This window comes from Amblyraja radiata, chromosome 4 (assembly GCF_010909765.2).
Source record: "Amblyraja radiata isolate CabotCenter1 chromosome 4, sAmbRad1.1.pri, whole genome shotgun sequence".
Lineage (NCBI taxonomy): Eukaryota > Metazoa > Chordata > Chondrichthyes > Rajiformes > Rajidae > Amblyraja > Amblyraja radiata.
Window position 1 is genome coordinate 70872931 of NC_045959.1, and position 21596 is coordinate 70894526.

Here is a 21596-nt window from a genome sequence, read left to right on the forward strand (position 1 = left end):
TAACGAGAGACATCTCCCTGCAGTCCACCATAAAGAAAGACAGTGCCAGATGTCTCTTCAATTACTTCCTGCATGTTGCCAAAGATCTGATCCACAAATAAATAGTATGTATTTTGTCCACCCAGAGACACAATAGGCATGACCTTCCATCTGATTAAAACCTATGTAAAATAAGGTTTCACCATACCCATGATTGCTTCATTATCCACAAGCCTCATGTACCAAATAGGTGTACTCAGGTAGCTTTCCTATTTTAGAAACAAATCCATAGGCCTTATTAGACAATATCAAGTTAACCAGTGTTGTGCAGCCTTAAGTTGGGGGCCATGATTCTTTCAATAAATTATTAATTTCAGACACTAGATAAAAGTGATGTAATAGAGATGTTATCACTCAGAATGTGATATATTGGCTGAGAAGCAAAACTAATATTAGAGATTTGGTATCTGAATGAATGACCATGCTCTGATGAAATGCAGTAAGAATGTTTAAAATAGAGAAGAAAATAGAAACAGCTCTGACCTTTCTCCCCCCATATATGGCACTGCTTACAAAAAGGGTAAAATTGCTGAAATAATTAGGAGCTAATCAGCTGAATATAAGTGGTGGTTAAATTGGAGGGGAATACAGGAAAATAATTGTTTTTAAACTTGGAGCTAGATTCATAGGACATAGAAACGTTTTAAACAATGAGCATCCATCCATGTAGGGTTCAAATCTAATTTGCTGCAAAATGCCCCAATGAGTGTTCATAATGTTATTGTTGCCATTCTATTGGCGCTTCTTAAGATAGTGATACATTTTAAATCTCATCTGGACATTAAAAAAACAATTATTATAATAAGTTATCACAACCAAAACACAAGAATATCAATTTTATTGCAAAATTTTCCCAAATCAAAGTTTACAGAAGCAACCTATTCATTTAAATTCAGTTTTCATAGAACTGCTATTCAGCTTAGAATTACTAATTGTATGAAATGAAACAAACCATACTTCCAACACCAAAAGCAACACTTAAGCACAAATTTATATTTCTTGATCAAAAAAGTTACAGAAAATTACATAACTATGAAAATACATCTATCATCTTAAACTACTGCATAATAGATCAAATGACAGTGCAGAAAAAAAAGAATTTTCAATGTCTGTACAAAAAGTATAATATTTACCTGAAATCACTCCCAAGTATTATCATTACCAAGTTCACAATCCACCATGGATTAATCATCTTGGTATACCATAATAACCTACTGTACATGGTATAAAGAAAATATCCCTCAGTTGTCCTCTCCCTGAGCTGTACACCATCCAAGGAATCAGGAGAGGTGCAAATGAGCAAATATTACAGTAAGCAACTCAGTGGCTAAGGTATTTGCTTTACTTAACATTTTTGCAAATTTGCTACATAATCCCTAATATCCCAGAGTATTGTTTAAGGGTATTTACTATCCCAAAATAATTTCGAAGCAACAAAGGTAACAGCATTTTATTGTTCTAACACTGGAAGAACAGAATAAAAAAAATATTAAATCACAAAGCAAGTTTTTGTCAAAAAGTTTAAAAGTCTTGGCAAACTTAAATTTTTGAAAGTTCTAAAGTGCATTGCTATATAAGCACATTATACAAGGGTTTATATCTAAACATACCAGTAATTAATGCCCACCTACAGGACATGCCAGATATTAATTTGGGGCAATAAATATTGTTTAGTAGTTATACAACTACCAACAACTGCTGGTATAGCTAAATCCATGTATCAGAACTGAACTGCTCGAAGAGGCCAGTTTTTTTTTTGCAGTACAATAAAAAATTGCTCCTTAGATTGAGAGATTTTGAAGTTAAACAAATACATTGCTTTAGGTCTGTTATCTATGCAATGTTGCATGACTAACAAAGGGAAGTGATAATATAGTAAGTAAACCTGCAAATCTGATCAATCTAGTTACATTGAATTATACCATTTAAAATCTTATTTAATTTAAAAAATAACATATTTCATTTCATCTTAGAAAATATGAAACTCTTGGTCTTTTCAAAATGCTCTTATTATTCTCAGACAAATGTCTAAAATCTGAAGTATTCTGCTTGAATTTCTAATTTTGTATAGAGTATTTTAACATTTCCCTTGCCAGTGAAGAAATTAAGTTGCCTTTAGTTAATGAATTAAACGTAATCATGAAATCAATTTTATCATATATTTAACGTTGAAATCTTCTTTATATTCACACAACTGCGCTTTTTGGAGTGAATATATGGGAAAATGCTACATTTGAGAACTCAGACATATCAGTGGACAAAACATATTATTTTTGTTCAGTGCTACTTTTGTCTATAAAACGTCAGGTAAGCTTTCAAAGATTCTGGTAGTGGCAAACTCAGAATTCTCTCCCGAAGCAAATTTAGTGGAGGTTCTTCCTGTTTGAAGCTTTCATTTAACTCTTTTTCTTCCTCCTCTCCATTCTCTTCCATTTTGTCTTCTTCATCACTGTCAAATGGCTGAGGTATCAACTGATTTCCTACAAACACATAGGTATCAATTTTACGTCTGCGGAGCTTCTTTCGTTTCCGCTTAGGTGCAACTTTCTGAGGACCGTTTTTGGCCTGTGACTCTTGATTTATCAAGTTTCTCAGATTGCGACGAATGTAAATTCTTGCCAAGTCCTGCAGACATCTTACAGTTACTGGTGCTATTGAAAACAAAACATACTCGCTGAATTTACAAAATGCTATTTGATCACATTGCAGAAAACAGATCTAGATTATGCATTTACTCTTCAGTTGTGGTGGGATTCGGGAGCAAGAAATATATGTATGTCCCAGCCATATGTATGCAATTAGAATCTATTTTTAAGTTTTTTTTCCATCTTTCCATATATATCTTCAGTATAAAAATGAAAAATGGCCCGTCATACTGAACCATTCTGTGAGTAGTGATATTCACAAGTGGGTGACATTATAACTCAACAAGATTGAGCAAACATTTATCTCAAGTGTGGAGAATTTCCCATGAACTTGCTCAAAAACCCAAATGATTGGAAACCCAAACGATTCAAGTAAAAACAATTGATTATTAAGGTAATAGCACATATTGTTAACCCATTAGACACATTTGAGGGTGGTTGTTTAATCTTGCCCAGGCTCTGATAAAATTAGCAGGTATGAGGTGGTTTTGGTTCCATTGTTTGGGAATTCATTTCAGCGTTTAATATTGATCAATGTGATCTTTACAAACATGCAGATTTCTTTCCATGTCATGTATCTATGCAGCTATTTTCAATTTTAACATTTTGTCTTGAGTGATTCAGGTTTCTTAGATAAAACTGAGATTTCATGGCTCTGATATCTATATAATTCTTTAAAATGGTTTAAAAATGCATCTCAACAAAGGCAAATAGAACTCAAAGTAACAAAACTTAAAGACAATGAATTATACATTTAAAAGCAAAACACAAAGAGCTGCTGCAACTCAATGGATCATGCAGCATCTGTGGAGGGAATGGACAGAATGTTTTGGGTCAGGCCCTTCTTCAGACTGATCGGAGTGGAGGGGGGAGGAGAAGAAAGAGGCTGGATAAGAGGGGTGGGGCAGGACAAAGCCTGGGAAATGACAGGTGGATACAGGTTGGGGGGGGGGGGTGTGATTGGCAGATGTAGAGAGTAACTGACAAATGCTAGTGTTAAAGGAGACAAAAAAGAGCAAGATAATGAAAGAAGAGAAGTGAAATGTAAACTCAGAGGAAGAGAAATGGGTGGAAGAGGACAGAGGGAGGGAAAGGGGGATAGAAATTGAATGGGGAATTCAAGGATGGGAGAGGAGTATACAAGGGAGGGAAAAGAGCAGGGTGACTGAGATGGGTGGGTCAAAAGAGCATGCATCTGGGTTGGGCAGGCATGGAAAAGACAGTCAATAAGAGAATAGTACTTGAAATTGGAGACTTCAATGTTCATACTGTTGGGTTGTAAATGATCCAAGCATGATAGGACATGCTAATCTTCCAGTTTGCATGTGGCCTCACTGGGAATAGAGGAGGCCAAGGACAGAAAGGTGAGTATGGGAATGGGAGCAGCTGGGAAAACCAGCAGACCTTGGCAGAAAGAATGCAAGTATTATGCAAAACAGTTGCCTAGTTTACACTTGGTCCCGCCAGATATAAAGGAGATCCCATCGAGAACACCGACTGCAGTAGAAGAGCTTTAAAAAGGTGCACAAAAACCTCAGTCTCACCTGAAAGGGCTACTGGGATCAGTGAATGGAAGTGAGAGAGAAGGTGCATTACTATCTTTGATACTATCTTTAGTATCTTATCTTTGAAGAGCTGCTCTAGTATCTTTGGGTAAGAGTTGCAAAGTGTGAAGCTGGAAGAATAATTGTAGGTGGAAGTAGAGTGGATATGTGTTTGCAGTTCCAGGTGGGGCACATATGAGAGAGGCGAGGAGGGAAAATAGAGAAGGGTGGGAGATGGAGGAGGAGTGGGATTTGGCCTGGTGCTACCTCTCATCCAGTTTTCTCCACCCTACTTCAATCAGTCTGAAGGGCATTGTCCCGAAACATTCGCTATCCATGTTCTCTAAAGATGCTTATTTACCTGCCAAGTCACTCAAGCACTTTTTCTCTTTTTTGTTAAACCAGCATCTGCAATTCCTCGTGTAATCTGCATTCAAATTAATCTGCATTCCAATTTCTATAATGCCCTGACTGATGAAGGGCAGTATGCCAAAAGCCTTCTTCACTACCATAATCTATCTTTGACGGCACTTTTAGGGAACTACATAATCTTTCTCTTCAATCATTCTGCTCAGTAACAGTCCGCAGGATTCCTATCATTCAGTGTAAAGTTAACTGGTTTAATTTGTCCAAGGTACATGCAAATGTTTTGAAGTAGGCAATGAAAAATATGCAAAGTAGTACTTAATGATTGTCTTTTGATATACAGAGATAATTAGATAAATAAAAACTTCACTGGAAAAACAATAAAATCATAACCAATCATAACTCTAATAGTCAAGGGTGGTACAGGTTAAATATTGTTGAAATATAACAATTTGGCAGATTTAAACATGAATGAAAACAAATATATTAAGAGGGAAAAAAACAAAAAGAGGAAATTGGTAAAAAATATTGTGTTGCTAAAAAAAATGTTGTACTTTTCCCAATGCAGCTGACATTGCATTGATTAGTACCATCAATTCCAGGAATCAGCAATGGACTGCAAATTTGCTTCAATTCCGCTGCATTTACACCTGGTACACAATCAATGATGAGGAACCAATTATGGAATATTTGCACAAGGTGAGAAAATGCTTTAAAGCACATAGGTCAATGGAGACCATGGACGGCTTGTTAGAAGACAGTAAAAGCTAAGAAGCAAGATTGGGAAATGTAGACATGCATCTATTCAATACAAAGAAAGGAATGGTTATGGAATACATTTGGATTTTTAGAAGACACTAGATGAGGTGTCACTAAAGGGTTATGGAATTACAACAAAATATTAGCTGAGATTCATCATTGCCAAATGAACAGAAAACAGAGCACAATCGAATGGATTGTGGCCTGGCAAGGTGGCGATATGGAAGTATTGCAAGCATTATGCTCGAGTCTCATTTATGCAAAAGCTGTATTAGTCATCTAGTTTGGGGATTAAGTTGAATATATTCAGGTTTAATGATGACAAAAAGCTTAAACCAATTAGATCAGCCCTTTGGATCCAATCCAGGCAAGTTTGCATATACAGGGACTAAAGATGGTGAGCTGGGTCCACGATAATCTGGTCCTTTTGAGTGCATATCGTGAAACCCAGACTCTCTTGATACGGTATTTTAATATTTAGTAGTTACAGAAAACAAATGATTCCAGATGATTACGTTAATTATTCACTGAAATAGCATGGCTTTTTATTTTCACTTGCACTAAACCAAAGACATATTCGCCAAGCTCATTTCATTTTATTCTCCTGTAATTTAAATTTTAAAATGCCATTGAGTACTTACGCAGTTTTACATTCTCTGACTTGAAACAGTCAGAACGGTTTGGTTGGATAAGAGGAGCAAATGACACTGCCAATATGTTTTTAGTTTCCCATGTGTTTTGTCCTGTACGTATTATCTGGGTAAGCTGCGAAAAAAGAGGACATTAGATAAATGAGGCAATATTCTCCATGGAATGTTAAATACATTAAAATATACACTCTCCACAGTAGTGATTTATAACTAGAAGACTAATCCTATTCTCATTCCAGATGCAAAGAACGTGTTTTGTCAACTACTGTTGTGTAGTGCTTATCAGTGATCTCCAGCCTCTTTGTATCTCAGTTGGCCATTAATTTTCACCATTAAACACTTAAAGCAAAGGAGATTTTTGAATCTGAAGCATACACAAGACAATGGGGTGTAAGCTGCCCAAGCAAAATATGTGCTGTTGTTCCTCCAATTTGTGCTGTGCTGTGCTGTGCTGAGGAACAGCACCTCATATTTTGTTTGGGCAGCTTACACCCCAGAGGTATGAATATTGACTTCTCTAACTTCAAGTAAACCTTGCTTTCCCTCTCCCTCCATCCCTCCCCCTTCCCAGTTCTCCGACCAGTTTTGACTGTCCCCGATTACATTTTATCTCTGTTTGCTTTATTGTCACCTTCTCCAAGCTGGAAATGATATATTCTACATTTTCTTTGAACAGCATCTCTTTTAATGTCTTGTGGACAGGAAGGCGGCGCGACTCTTGTCAGCAGCGGCCTCTGCAGTCCGTCTGTCTTTTTATTGTTTTCTGTCTTGTTCTATGTAGTTTTTATTGTTTTTTTTGTCGGGGTATGTGTGTGGGGGTGGGGTGGGGTGGGGGAACTTTAAGGTCTTTCCCCTGCACGGGAGACCCGACCTTTTCTTTGTCGGGTCTCCGTTGTCGTTGGGGCTGCAACGTGGAGCGGCCTCCAACAGGAATGACCTGGGGCTCCAGTCGCGGAGCTGCGGATCTACTCACCATCACGGAGCTGGCCGAGTCCGGAGCGGGTGTAGCTGTGGTGGAGCGCTGCTGTGACCCGACACCCGGAGATTCGGAAGCTCCTACCGCAGGTCTGTGGACAGTAATACCAGGAGCCCGCGGGTCCCTGGTGGGAGACCGCTTTTCGGGGCTTCCGCAGCGGCGACTTCTCCCGCCCGAGTTGCGGGGTTGAAGATTACCTGGAGCGGGGCCTACATCACCGCCCCACGCGGCTTGGAATGGCCGCGGGACTTTGTGAGCGCCCGCCGGGGGCTCCAACACCAAGACCCGGTGCGTGGCCTTGCATCACCCGGCGTGGCTTTAATGGCTGCGGGACATTTAACATCGCCCGCCGGGGGCTTTGACTCTGTCTTTGACTCTGACATGGGGGGGGAGAGGGGAGTGCAGAGGAGAGATATGTTTAAGTTTTGCCTTCCATCACAGTGAGGAGGACTCACTGTGATGGATGTTTATGTGAATTGAATTGTGTTGGTGTGTGTCTTGGTTCTTTTTTTTGTATGGCTGCAGAAACCAAATTTTGTTTGAACCTCATGTGAGGTTCAAATGACAAATAAAAGGTATTGTATTGTATTGTATTGTTTTCACACCTTACCCCTTCTTATCTCAGTGTCACCCTCTCCCGACTCTTAGTCTGAAGAAGGGTCTTGACACGAAACATCACCCATTCCTGCTATCCAGAGATTCTGCCTGTCCCGCTGAGTTACTCCAGCATTGTGTGTCCATCTTCGGTGTAAACCAGCATCTGCTGATCTTTCCGACACATGCTTTTCATATTTCTCCCAATTTATGAAAGGCACTTAGATACTCCAAGATACAAAGTACTTCTTCAACCAATTAAATGGAGGAAATATTTCCAGGGTCTTCAGAAATTACCATTGTGTTATTTATGCTATTGGTCTTCAGAAATTACCATTGTGTTATTTATGCTATTATTTAAAAAGTATAATTACAAAGTCATTAAAAGAACCTTTGCCAGTTAAAAGTGGAATTTTATTTCTATTATCATATTATTTCAGTATCTGCCAAAAATTGCACATAACCATTAGAAGAAAAAGAAATGTATTTGTTGATGCTATTACAGGGCTCGAAATTAACAGTTGCCCGGGTGCCAATGACCACCCAAAGTGCCGCCGGGCAACCTAAATGCCGAGTCATTTTGCCCGGCTTGGCACTGCAGATACTGGTTTATACTGAAGATAGACACGAAAAACTGGAGTACCTCAGCGGGTCAGGCAGCATTTCTGGAGAAAAGGAACTTGACGTTTCGTGTCGGCAGCGAAGACGTAGTGCGGAGCAAAGATACGGGGTGTGGGGTGACGGATGGTCGGAGCGAATGACGGGCCCGCACAGCAGTGGCCAAAGATCCTATAGGCAGCGATAGCGGCGCCTCCTCCTACAGCACCCAGGCCGCCCTGATAGCGGCCGGTGCTTGTCAATTCGCTAACACCGATACTGCTTTCAAAACAAACCCTCCCACAAGCCGAGGCCGGGAGGAGGAATGGGGAGGGGGAGGCCCCCTTCCGCCGTCTGAAGCAGCTGCACCGCTCGGCCCCGCATCTTCTGTTGGCTGGCGGAGGAGGGGAGGCAGTGGCGAGGAGATCCCAACTGTCTCCCCCTTTGGCGGTGAACAGGGACGGCCAAGGCAGCGGGGCGATTATACCGTCCCTGTCCGATGAACGCTGACCTTTCTCATCCCCCCCCCCCGCCATCTATCCATCCCGCACTGATTCACAGTGCCCCACCCCCGGCCCTACTGTGCTGGAAATGTCTTCAGAACGAAAATTGACTGTTTGATAATGGAATGCAATCAAATGTGTTTTAAATCCCAATGTTATTATTTGTTTTAATCCATAAAGATGGATGAATTAAATTGTGAACACGTGAAACATTAAAACCGCAGTGTTCGATTGTCACTGCTACCGTTGACACGTTATTACAGAATTAATTTTAACGGCAAATCAATGCCCTTAATATTGAGTATCAGTACTGTTATTTAATGAGCCACATTCACAACTATACTGAAGAAGGGTTTCGGCCCGAAACATTGCCTATTTCCTTCGTTCCATAGATGCTGCTGCACCCGGTGAGTTTCTCCAGCTTTTTTGTGTACCTTCACAACTGTACGTTGGATTTATCCAGGTTTTACTTCTACATTCGGTCATATACATCACAAATTTGGTCAGGAGATATTTCAGTTGAAATTTTAACGTTAATTCTGAAGTGGGAATGATGGAAACAGTGTTTATCAATAATTAAAATAAAATCTGGTGAATACAAACTGGGTATTTTCATTGCTGTTCACAACACATACATTTAATCTGAATGTCCGGTAATGTGGCGTTTTGACACCTTTAAACATATTACCAAAAGAACATTTGCTGCAGTTATGTCCTTTGGCCATCTCTTGTCAGTTAGTGTAATGTTTAACCTGTCAGATGGGTATAGTCGGTTTTAACAGCTATTATCATAAAATGCTTTTAGAAATTTCCTTGCAACCTGTATATTTTGTTGTGGATAAATTATGTGGGAAGCGAGAGTGTTTCTGTACCAATAGCAATAACAACCCATGCTATGGCCATGTCATGATAATTTTCGGTCCTTCACAGAAAACATGCTTGCATCAATCTGTAGTATGCATAGTTAAGCATATATGTTACCATGGTCCAGGATTTATTGACACAGGTTGATCATACGCAGAATAATCCAACCACATTTTTGTTGGGAAGTGGAAAGAAACAATAGAAATGGCATTAATTGCAATGTGTAAAAAGAGTTGAGATACTGTATTGTAACTTTGCTGCATGTCATTGTGGTATATATCATGTCTTGATTGGTGAATATGTTTAGTTTGTGAGTTTATTTGAAGCAGAAATAATATGTGAATGCTTCATTGAGCATAATTCCGACTGGTAACTACGCACTTCGTACGAGCACATTATCGCACGCGTCATGCAAGCTGTCTTAAATTGACCACCTAAACAGTCATTTGGCAACCTAAAACGCTGCCTAAGTTGCCTGGCTGGCAACAGGGAAAAAAAGTTAAGTGAGAGCCCTGTATTATCATGCAAATCTGTATTATTGATAACAACCAAACCCCCCCCCCCCACCAAGTACACAATGTGTCATCTGTATCTGGTAAAATTAATAAGGGGTACAAGACCATGCCTTTGTATTTTATATTCTACTGAGTCGTTATTCTCATTGGCTGTGTTCAGTATGTCAGAGCTCACTATAAAACTCAAACATTTATGACCACATTCAACTATAAATGCCAAGCAGATAATCTATATTGGCTTCCTATCAAGATCCCTACCATCATAAAAGCCCCCTTCAACCAATTCCATTTCACTATGATGATTGTACGCATTTATTTTCAATGAAGCAGTGCATATCTAAAAGCAGCATGACCTACATAACATATGTAGGAGGGAACTGCAGATGCTGGTTTACACCAAAGAACGTCATCGGGTGGCGTCACCAACAGTGGCTGCCTCACCAACAGTCTGCCTGTCCTTTCTTCTTTTTGTTATTTTTAGCATGTGTTAAAATGTATGTTTTAGTGTTCCTTGGTTTGTTTTCTGTGGGGGTTGGTGGGGGGGAAACTTTTTTTCAATCTCTTACCTCGACGGAGATACGATTTTTTCCATATCGTATATCTGTACCTACTGCGGCCTAACATCGTGGAGTTGACGGCCTTTCCTGGAGACCGACGGGCGCTCCAAGCCGCGGGAGTCTGCGGGACTTTAACATCGCGGAGCTTGCGATCCCTTTGCCGGGGATCGAAGCTCCAACCGCGGCGGGGCCTATAGACTTTAACATCATGTAGCCCGCAGTTTCTGGTGAGAAGAGGTCGACTCGGGAGCTTCATGCCGCGGAGAGAGTTTCAACCGCCCTGACGTGGGAGTTTCGATCACCCTGACTGGGGCTTCGATCGTCGGCAGCGGAGACTTCGATCGCCCTGACTGCGGATGGTTTGACTGCCCCGACCGTGGGAGAACAAGAGGAAGAAGATTGAACTTTATTGCCTTCCATCACAGAGAGGAATGTGTAATCCACTGTGATGAATGTTTAACTTAACTTTTATGTGGTTGTGTGTCTTGTTGCTTTTCACTTAGTATGGCTGTATGGTAACTCAAATTTCACAGTATCTGAATTGGTACATGTGACAATAAACTGACCTTGAGACCTTGATAAAAGACACAAAATGCTGGAGGTATTGGCTGATAAATGACAAAATACCAAACATGGCCATCTCCAGTAAAAGGAAATCTAACTACCACTCCTTGGCATTCAACTGTATTACCAAGTCATCAGCATCTGTGAGGTAATCACAACCAGAAATCCAACTGGACCAGCTATATAAATACTGTACCATATCCAAAATTATTCAACGGTGTACAAGACACAGAATAAATTATGATGGAATACCTCTACTTGGCTGGATACGTGAAACTCAAATAGTCAAGAAGCTTAACAGTATCCAAGACGAAGTAGCCCATTAGAGTGGTATTCCAAACATTTATTCCCTTAGCCTCAGAACATTCCCTGCAGTTATTTGTCTAGATCAACAGCACCTCCCAAAACTGCAAGCACTATTCATCAATGGAGGTAAAAACAGCAGATGATCCAGTCTGCCACCGCTAACTGCAAAATCTTTTCTAAATCATACACCATCTTGACGTGGAAACATGCCATTTTCCTTCATTGTCACTGCGACTAAATTGTTGAACTGTCTATTCAACAGCATTGCCAGAATACATACAGCAGTCAAAAGTGATGTCTTCGATAATAATTAGAGACAATCAATAAATAAATGGCTTTGCTATTGATTCCTAAACTTCACCAAAAATGAAAACAAAAATAACCATATTGCCAAGACTGTGGAGCTGAGATTAAACCAATCTGAAAAATAGATTAGTACTGGATTATTCAGATTTGTATTTTAATATATTTTTGAATATCTGTTGGTAAAGATTATCTGTGGTAGATATCCAAAATTAAATATTCAGTTAACATTAATATTATTAATATTCAGTTAATAAGCTGAGAATCAAAAGAAATTGAAAAATCAGAAAAGTGTACCATTGCAAAGAAAATGTTATCCACAAAATGTAGCAATTCTAAAAAATATACAAGGCATGCAGCTTCAATCAGTAAATTATTAATATTAAAATATAATCTTTTAGTTTTTTCCCTGATAGATAATAGCAAAGAGATACTGTTTGCAATAGTCTGTCTCCAATTATTTACAATTATGTCCTTCAACTTGAGTATCAAAATATATATCTTCCATTGCCGCCTTTTCCACTGGAAATTAGCATGGGATTGTTAACATTGGTGTAGATTAGACCCTTACAGAAGCAGTCTTCGTAGAAACATAGAAACATAGAAAATAGGTGCAGGAGTAGGCCATTCGGTCCTTCGAGCCTGCACCGCCATTCAATATGATCATGGCTGATCATCCAACTCAGTATCCTGTACCTGCCTTCCCTCCATACCCCCTGATCCCTTTAGCCACAAGGGCCACATCTAACTCCCTCTTAAATATAGCCAATGAACTGGCCTCAACTACCTTCTGTGGCAGAGAGTTCCAGAGATTCACCACTCTCTGTGTGAAAAATGTTTTCTTCATCTCGGTCCTAAAAGATTTCCCCTTTATCCTTAAACTGTGAACCCTTGTCCTGGACTTCCCCAACATCGGGAACAATCTTCATACTATGAGACTGGATTAGAATTGAATTTAGTACCCATAGACAAAAAACAGACTGATTTATGGGAATCCTGAAGTATATTAAACAGGATTTAAAAGCCTGGTAGTACCTGATCTTCCATAGGCATAACAAGAACTCCACCGACTTTCAGAAATATTTTCATGTAATTCTCATGATCCTTTTGGACTCCAGCTCCGCAATAAACACGATCATATTGAAGATTATCTGACAAGACATCTATGCAATTCCCAACTACAAAGACTGGTTCACAGAACTCAAACCTGTAATAAAAACAAACGTTAAATAATTCTTGGCTTTCTAGATGAATCAATTGGTCAACAAGCTAACATCTATAACATAACATAATGCATGAACTTAAAGTAAATACAATTACTAAATTAAGAATAACTTTTATCACATAATGCAATTAAAATAACAGAAGAATGATGATTCTTGATTGTGATATAACTGGAATTTAAGCAAAACTGCTGCTGTCCATGGAATTCAATATGGTTGGATGAGAGTTAAGAAAATCAGGGTCGGGCACACAGAGCACTGAAGCTTCATCTGAGTGCTGGCGCCCCCCCCCCCCCCCCCCCCCCCCCAAGACAACTGATATTGAAGGTGTAATATGACCAAGTTTTGGATGACATCATGACAAAAATTGCTGCCAACAGAAATCTCTAATTTGAAGGAGACAGGATTAGTATATTTAGAGACTATCCTGAGAAGTCGTTAGGAGGAGAGCACTTTTTAATGAGACAAGAGGAATCCTTAAGAAGATACCAAATCTGAGATATGGACTGATGTACCCTGCAAAACTGAGAGTCACCTACAAGCGGAAAGAACATCTCTTCACCGATTACAAGGAAGCACAGGAGTTCACCCAAGGTATTGAGAATCTGACTGATGACTGAACATTATCCCATGATGTCATCATCTTGCAGAGAACAAATGGAGCTTTAAATTGTTATACTTAAGGACTAATGATAGTTGATAATGATGATAGTTGAGCACGTTATCTTGCCATTGATTTACAACCCTTATTATTTAGTACTAATTGCTACTAATTATTATTAACTATTATTAACAAGATATTCTAAGAATTAGTTAGAAATAAGAACTGTAAATAAGGTTTGATTTAGGTATTTTATTAATAAAATTTGTTTTTTTAAATATTTGACTAATATTTTTATTTTATTTTAGGAGAATAATAATATTTTACTAGCGATTTTACTTCCTCCAGTCCCCCCCCCCCCCCTCGGTCCTGTCATGCTGGCCGAAGCCAAAGCTCCCCCAGCTGCTTTTCGGCTTCCTCGCTGGCTTGCACTGTCCGAAAATCCCGCGCATCAACGGCCTGTCGGCCCACAGGCGCAATGAGGGCGTACGCAGCGTATCGACGGGCGTACGCAGCATCTCGACGTCGTACGCAGCTTCTCAACGTCGTACACCTAGTTGCGCGATGACGTCGTACACCTAGTTGCGCGATGACGTCAGGCCTCCCCTCTCCTTGCAACCGCGCGTTGCGGGAACAGACCCAATGGGTCTGCACTTGGTCTAGTTAAATCTAAAATTCATCTATCCTGTGTTCGGGCGGAATGTCGGGTTTAGTGTGTTGAACCATTTGCTCTTTTATAGACCATCCTACCCATAAGATGCATGATGTTAATATGAAAATTGGGGGTGAAGGAATTACATTTTGTAGTTGGAACGTCAAGGGTATTAATGAACCAATCAAGAGAGGTAAAGTATTAGCACATTTAAAATCACTCAAAGCTGATATAATGTTTCTAGAGGGGTTGCAATTTTAATCCGTAAGGGTATACCTTTTAAACATATATCAACCATTGCGGATATCAAAGGTAGATATATTATACTGGTGGGTGAATTATATTTTTTTAAAGTGATCCTTCTTAACGTTTATGGACCAAATTTTGACAACCCATTGTTCTTCAAGAAAACACTTAATACTATTCCGGAACTTACACAACATAATTTGATAATTGGTGGAGACTTAAATTGTACATTAGATTCTTATCTAGATAGATCATCAAGACAAAGGAAAATAAAATCCAAGGCAAGTGAATTACTAAATTCATACATTAACACTACCAATATCAAAAATGTCTGGAGAATCGAAAATCCATCTGAACGAGAATATTAATTTTACCGGTACATAAAACTTATTCAAGAATAGACTACTTTTTAGTAGACTCTAAACTTATCCCATTTACTTATAATTCGAAATATCATAATATTATAATTTCGGATCATGCACCTTTAACATTCATGATTAAACTAAAAGGAATGACCAAGAAGCAGACACAATGGAGACATAACCCTCAAATTTTAAATGATAAAGCATGCTATGAATATCTTATTACACAGATTAATATATTTTTCGAGTCGAATGACCGCTCTGAAACATCTGTCTCCCTTCTCTGGGAAACATTTAAAGCATTTGTACGAGGAGCGTTAATCTCCTCACAAGCCTTTCATAATAAAAAGAATCGTGCTAAACAACATGTATTGGAAATGGAAATAAGGCAATTAGATATAGAGAATGCGGTCGCCCCCTCTATGATAAAACATAATAAAATCGCTGCACTTAAATATGTTAAATCAAATATATTCAGATCAAATCATAAAACTTTATCAACACACTAAACAACTACAATTTGAATTTAGTGATAAACCACAAAACCGATTAGCTCGTCAACTTCGTAAATTGCATGGGGAAAAAACAATTCATAAAATTAGATCAGATACGGGAGAAACACTGACATTGCCCAAAGATATCAATGACAGATTTTTACAATATTATCAAACACTTTAGTCAACCAAAACGAGAGTGTCCTGCAAGAATGGAAACATTTTTACAGAAATGTAATCTTACAGGTTTAGATCTGAAAGAGAGGGAATTATTAGGTGCTGAAATATCAGTAAAAGATATTGAAGAGTCCATTAGAACGGAAAGGCCGCTGGCCCTGATGGCTTAAACTCTGAATTTTATTAAAAATATTATGATCTGATTTCTCCACGTCTACAGACATTATATAATTATGCTTTTACTCAACAGAAACTGCCAGAAACTTTAAACGAATCAACAATAACACATACATAAAATGGATAAGGACCTTGAGGATCCAGGTTCATATAGAGCAATTGCTCTTTTAAACACTGATCAGAAGACATTAACTAAAATTTTAGCCCATAGATTAAGTTTAGTGATTCATAAATTAATACATCCCAATCAAACAGGTTTTATCCCAAAACGTTATTTATTTTATAATCTGAGACGATTATTTAATATTATATATTCAAATAGAATAGCTAAGGTAGATTTAGCAGTTATTTCGTTAGATGCTGAAAAAGCATTTGATCAGGTGGAATGGCTCTATCTATTTTCGGTGATGGAAAATTTTCAATTGGGTGAGAAGTGTTGTATATGGGTTAAACTCTTATATACTAACCCAACAGCTAGAATATTGACAAATCAAAATGTTATCACCCAAATTTAATTTATCTAGAGGTTGTAGACAAGGATGCCCATTGTCTCCGTTGTTATTCGCCCTAGCTATTGAACCACTTGCAGAAAGTGTTAGAGCCCATCCAGAAATCTATGGGTATAATACTAAAGATACAATTAATAACATTTCTTTATACACAGATGATGTATTATTGTACATTACAAACCCAGAAACTAGCATTCCAAACTTGCTAAATCTTATAACTTAATTTGGCTCATTTTTGGGATATATAATTAATTGGAACAAAAGTGAATTATGCCAATAACGGAACTTAACAATCTCCTTTTAAAATAGTCTACGAAAAATTTAAATATCGAGGAATTTATGTGACTAAGAAGTACACTACTTCATTTAAATTAAAATTTCCCCCTTTACTTAATAAACTGCATAAGAATATTCAGTATTGGAAAACACTTCCCATCTCAATGCTTGGTAGAATTAATGCCATAAAAATGATTTTCCTACCACAATTACTGTACCTCTTACAATCAATTCCGATATATCTCCCCAAAATTATTTTCTTAAAGTTGATTCTATTGTTACAAGTTTTATTTGGGATTATAAGATCCATAGAATAAGTAAAAAACATTTATGTACATCCAAGATGGAGGATTAGTCTTACCAAATGGTTTATTTTATTTTTGGGCAGCTAATCAGGATACATACAGTAAACGCTCATTATAACAGACCATGGGTGGAGGAATGGTGTCCATTACTGCCGATTGTCCACTATAACTGAGTAAGGTATTATCATTGTGTAAGTATTTTCAATGGAGTTACCATCTCCCAGAGAAGGAAATGGCCTTGAACTGAGCCTGAAGCCTAACACATCCACACGGCCTATTCTCTGTAAAATAGTTTGTATCAGACACTGGAACGGGGTGGGTAACTCTGTGAGTTACAAAGGATCCCCAGAGATGGAAATCATTTCCTCCTGACACTGCCTGGTCCCGGATTGCTTGAGTCAGGATCAGCTGTTTTCTGAGAAATGTGGGGTGGCTTCGAGAAGAGCCATCGGGTTCAGGTCTTTACAAGATGCGCTGTTTAATTAATTTTTGGCCGCTGCCTTTTTGGGTTTTACAAATTGCAGATTGGTCTGGGTTTTTAACCGACTTCTTGACTGTCTTCACATTTGGACTGTGACCGGGGAGGAGCAGGACCCGAGAATGGTGTGGGCAGCTGGGACTGCAAGCAGCAGGGGAGGGGATGAGAGCCAGGGATGATGTGGGCCGCTGGGGCTGTAATTGGCATGGGGGGTGGTGCGAACTGGGGATGACATGGGCAGCTGGGTTGTAGGCAGCTGGGGAGGTGGAGTGATCCAAAGGTGGCATGAGCAGCTGTCGGTAGGTCCATCTGCTGTAACCAAAATCAGTTGTAAAGAGGTCTGTTAAAATGAGGGTTCACTATACTTATAATTCCTGTAAATTTAATTTATATGGGACACAAAGGGAATCAAGAAATGTGAGAAGAAAACCTCCCCACATTAGATTATCTTAATCCTTTGTAACATCAGTTTCTTTTATGTTCATTTCCTGGATAAAAAATACTGACATTAAATTTTTCTCCAATGTTAGAATGTTTGAGATTACCCTTCATCATATATTTCCTTCACTAACCATTTGCTGGAAACTCTCTAAAACGGAATCACTGATTTACTAGGGGTTACATTTTAGACCTCGCATCCATGCTATCAGTAAACCATCTATTTCCATCTATGCAACATCGCTCACTCCCACATTCCATTTAGAAACATAGAAACATAGAAATTAGGTGCAGGAGTAGGCCATTCGGCCCTTCGAGCCTGCACCGCCATTCAATATGATCATGGCTGATCATCCAACTCAGTATCCCGTACCTGCCTTCTCTCCATACCCTCTGATCCCCTTAGCCACAAGGGCCACATCTAACTCCCTCTTAAATATAGCCAATGGAATTGTAACTAAAATCTTCATTCATGCATTAGTTATTTCTAGGTTTGGCTATTGTTGCTCACCACTCATTGGCCAACTTATTCAACTTTATTAATTGGAGGTCATCTAAAATTCCACTATCCCAACTCACTCTAAATATTGTTTACCCATCACCCCTGTACTTCTTCACTTTCGCAGGATATTGAATAAACAAGTACAACTCAGGCCAACATAGAGATCTTCAAGGCTTTTTGGTGCTGCCATCTAATGTTGCTTTGATGTAAATGATAGTCACTATTAGGTTTTTTTTGTCATTTAGCATTTATCTGGATATGATAGCTCAGGCGAAATCCAAACCAGTACCAGTAAACAGATGGTACAAACTTGAATGGCCTATAACTTCCACCACATAATTAATATCTGAGTGTAAACTAATGAAGCAGTAAATGGATGGCTGTATTGGACTTCTTGGAAGGAATATACTGTAGTAGCCATTTAGCTTAACTCGGTATGTTATAGCTATAACCAGTTACCTTTAAATTTTATCTGCCTGTAATTATGTGGGTGGGATTTACACGTAGTCTGAGACGTGCTTGCGACTGGGATTCTCGCGCAGACTCCCTAGTAGTTAGTTTAGTTTGAAGAAGCAAAGGGGAGAGGTCACAGCTTTAGACCATGCACGAGTAAGATTAAAATGAACTTATACAAGAAGTTTGGTGGAATATCTTACTGTTTTTACTACTACAATAAAGAAACTATTAATCAAGATACTGTGTTTGGAAGATTTATCTTTCGATGGCTTTGAATGTCTCGTGGAGAGCTCGTGGGTGCGTATAGATTGTCTTCTGATCCCGTCTTCAATTAGTGACTAAAGGACTAAATCCTTGAAACAATATAAAAATCTGTCATTACATTAGAGTCTAAAGCTACCTTACGACTAGGAGGTGGAAGATTGGTCCCATAGAATAGGGGCAGAAGATTGGGCTGGATCTCTGTGAGAGGTTACTGCCAGAAGAACTGGTTCCGTAGAAGTGGAAGTGAAGATTGGTTCCATAGAAGAGGAACTGAAGGGGCTAGATCTCAGCCAGAGATTATAGCTTGACCTGTTCAGAGCCTGCCTGCCAGTAGGTTAATCGACACAGCCACGCGACTTATCTGATGATTGAAAACTTCACTAATCGAAAGCGTGAGTAGAACAGCTATTGTATTATGCTGTAAATTTGAATGCTGGAACGCTTTAATTAGAACAGCTTCTTAACGAGATGCTGTGGAAGGTTCGGCTGATTCGTCGCATTTAAAGTGAAATTACAGGCTCTGATAAAGAGTCCACAGATATATTAGAAGTTCAAGTTCTGCTTAGTTTTGGAAAGCAGCCAAGAAGCCAGTAGTACTGGATTACCAGGTGCTCGGCCTTGGTATGTTTTGAAGTTGAGATAAGACACATTCTTTCTGAACTGGTCACTTCTATACTTTGAAAATAATTGGATGTTTTCTGAAAGTCCAGTTTCGTTTTGGATTCTTTCAGGTGTTTATGGAACACTGCACCAGAACGAACAAGAAGTAATGCCATAACTATGGAATGTTCATCAGTAAAGACAGAGGCAAACTGAAGAAGTTCTGTTTCTTTTATTAGCAGATTTGGCAGTCTGCCAAGACCTGCTTAATTAATGGAGCAAGCAGAAGCAGGTAAGTCAGGCGAAGGAACGCCACCAGAGGGAGCCATGGAATCTTCAACAAGTAAGCCAGGTGAAGAAGTGCCGGAACAGAGACGATCTAGCAATGAACAAAGAAGCCCACCGAAAAGGCCAGAGTTGCATTTCTGGAGAAATGCCAGAAGGAGAGAAACAAGCTATGGAAGCGGGTTATCGACATAATAGAGATCCAGGATTAACTCATGCACCTTGATGAGAATGCTGAAAAAGTAAAATTTAATCATGGGTGACTAGTCAACCTTCACCTTGAGTTTGCACAAAACCACAACTTATTATTGAGCCTATCACTGCCTGAGGAGGTAAGCAAAGAGCCAAATCAGTGGTTTCAAGAAGCGATGGAATATCTTAAATGCTTTGTTGGCAATGTAGAGAAATGGATAGCTGAAGTTGAACAAAGGACGTCGTGTGCTATAGCAGGAGATGCTACGCAACAAGGTGTCGAAATTGGACAAGAAATAATGCCACAATATAGTATCTCAAACATTTCAACATGAAGATCAAGACATGTCTGGTTCAGAAGCCAGTTTAATTTCAAGAGCCTCTGCTCATATGGAAGCTGAAGCAACTGCGGCTGCTCTTTCGCTACGAGTTGCTGCCTTGACGAGAAAGCATGAGATTGAATCACAGGAAGCACAGTTGGAAAAGACGAGGAAAGAGGCCGAGGCACGTGTGGATCAGACTAAGAGAAAGGCCGAGGCACGTGCAGAACAGACGAAGAGAGTGGTTGAGCAACAAACAAGGCTGTTAAAGACTGAGAAGGAATAGTAACTGGATACGAAATTGAAAGAAGCCAGGACAAAGATAGATACTGGAGGGCCAAGGTTCAAGAAGCGGTTCTAAAATATCTGATGGGATGAGCTCTTATTTAAGAAAAGGAACTGCTCAAAGGGAAACAGCAGCTGAATTAAATCTACAGCTACCAGAGGAAGACTGGTCTCGCCATTCAAATCTAGCACTGAGTAAGTGGATGGTCAAAAAAGCTCCATCTCAACCACAGGTGGTTAAACCAATGCGAATAACCTTTGGACCATCCGTTAAGGCTCGTGAGACCTACGCAACTCAGCACTCTTTTCAGAGGCCTAATACACAGGCTCGAGCAAGCCAAGATTGGCCAATGTTTGATACATTGAGGCCTAGCTTGGGAAGAACAACTAGCCAAGGGACTTGTGACAAAACTTATCCACACCAGTACTGTTCTCAGAGGCCTGTTTACCGTTCCTCTGAGTCCAAGGAGGGATTTAGAGAAGAAGTCTGTGATTTGATGTGGAATCAAATGAGAATTAGCGAGTATCTAGCTTGACATAATATCTCTTCCACTTTACCTCCAACGGAAATTCCTAAGTTCGACGGTGATTCTTTGCAGTATGAAACTTTCTTAGACCAGTTCGAGGGTGGAGTGGAAATGAAAACTACTAATGAAAAAGATCACTTACGAATTCTGGAACATTACAAAAGCAAATATCCAATGGAGCTTGTTTGGAACTTATCCAATGGAACTTATCCAATGAACCTTACACATGAAAATCCAATGGAGCTCACTTTCGATAGCCAGTGAGGGCTATCGAAAGGCAAGAAAATTGCTTAGAGAACAGTTTGGTAACGGGCACCAGATCGCCAATGCATACATGAAGAAGGCCTATGCTTGGACAGCTATCAAGCCAGAAGACGCGAAAGAGTGGTGAATCTCTGGAACTCCCTGCCACAGAGGGTAGTCGAGGCCAGTTCATTGGCTATAT

At 39.3% G+C, this 21596-nt stretch overlaps 1 protein-coding gene across 4 annotated transcripts in view; it reads right to left on the bottom strand.

The window, feature by feature from the left end:
* Positions 1 to 860: 860 nt before the first annotated feature.
* The window catches only part of pcmtd1 (protein-L-isoaspartate (D-aspartate) O-methyltransferase domain containing 1), a 77582-nt gene continuing 56846 nt past the window's right edge, over positions 861 to 21596 (bottom strand). For 2 of the 4 annotated variants that reach the window (XM_033019714.1, XM_033019715.1), the window contains exons 4-6: positions 12818 to 12989; positions 5995 to 6118; positions 867 to 2690 (exon numbers count right to left, since the gene is read on the bottom strand). In XM_033019714.1, coding sequence (XP_032875605.1) covers positions 2323 to 2690; positions 5995 to 6118; positions 12818 to 12989 — 664 coding nt within the window. In that variant the 3' untranslated portion in view covers positions 867 to 2322. Of the gene's footprint in view, positions 2691 to 5994; positions 6119 to 12817; positions 12990 to 21596 lie in introns of all 4 variants that reach the window. The other 2 variants (XM_033019713.1, XM_033019716.1) reach the window with 2 other exon arrangements.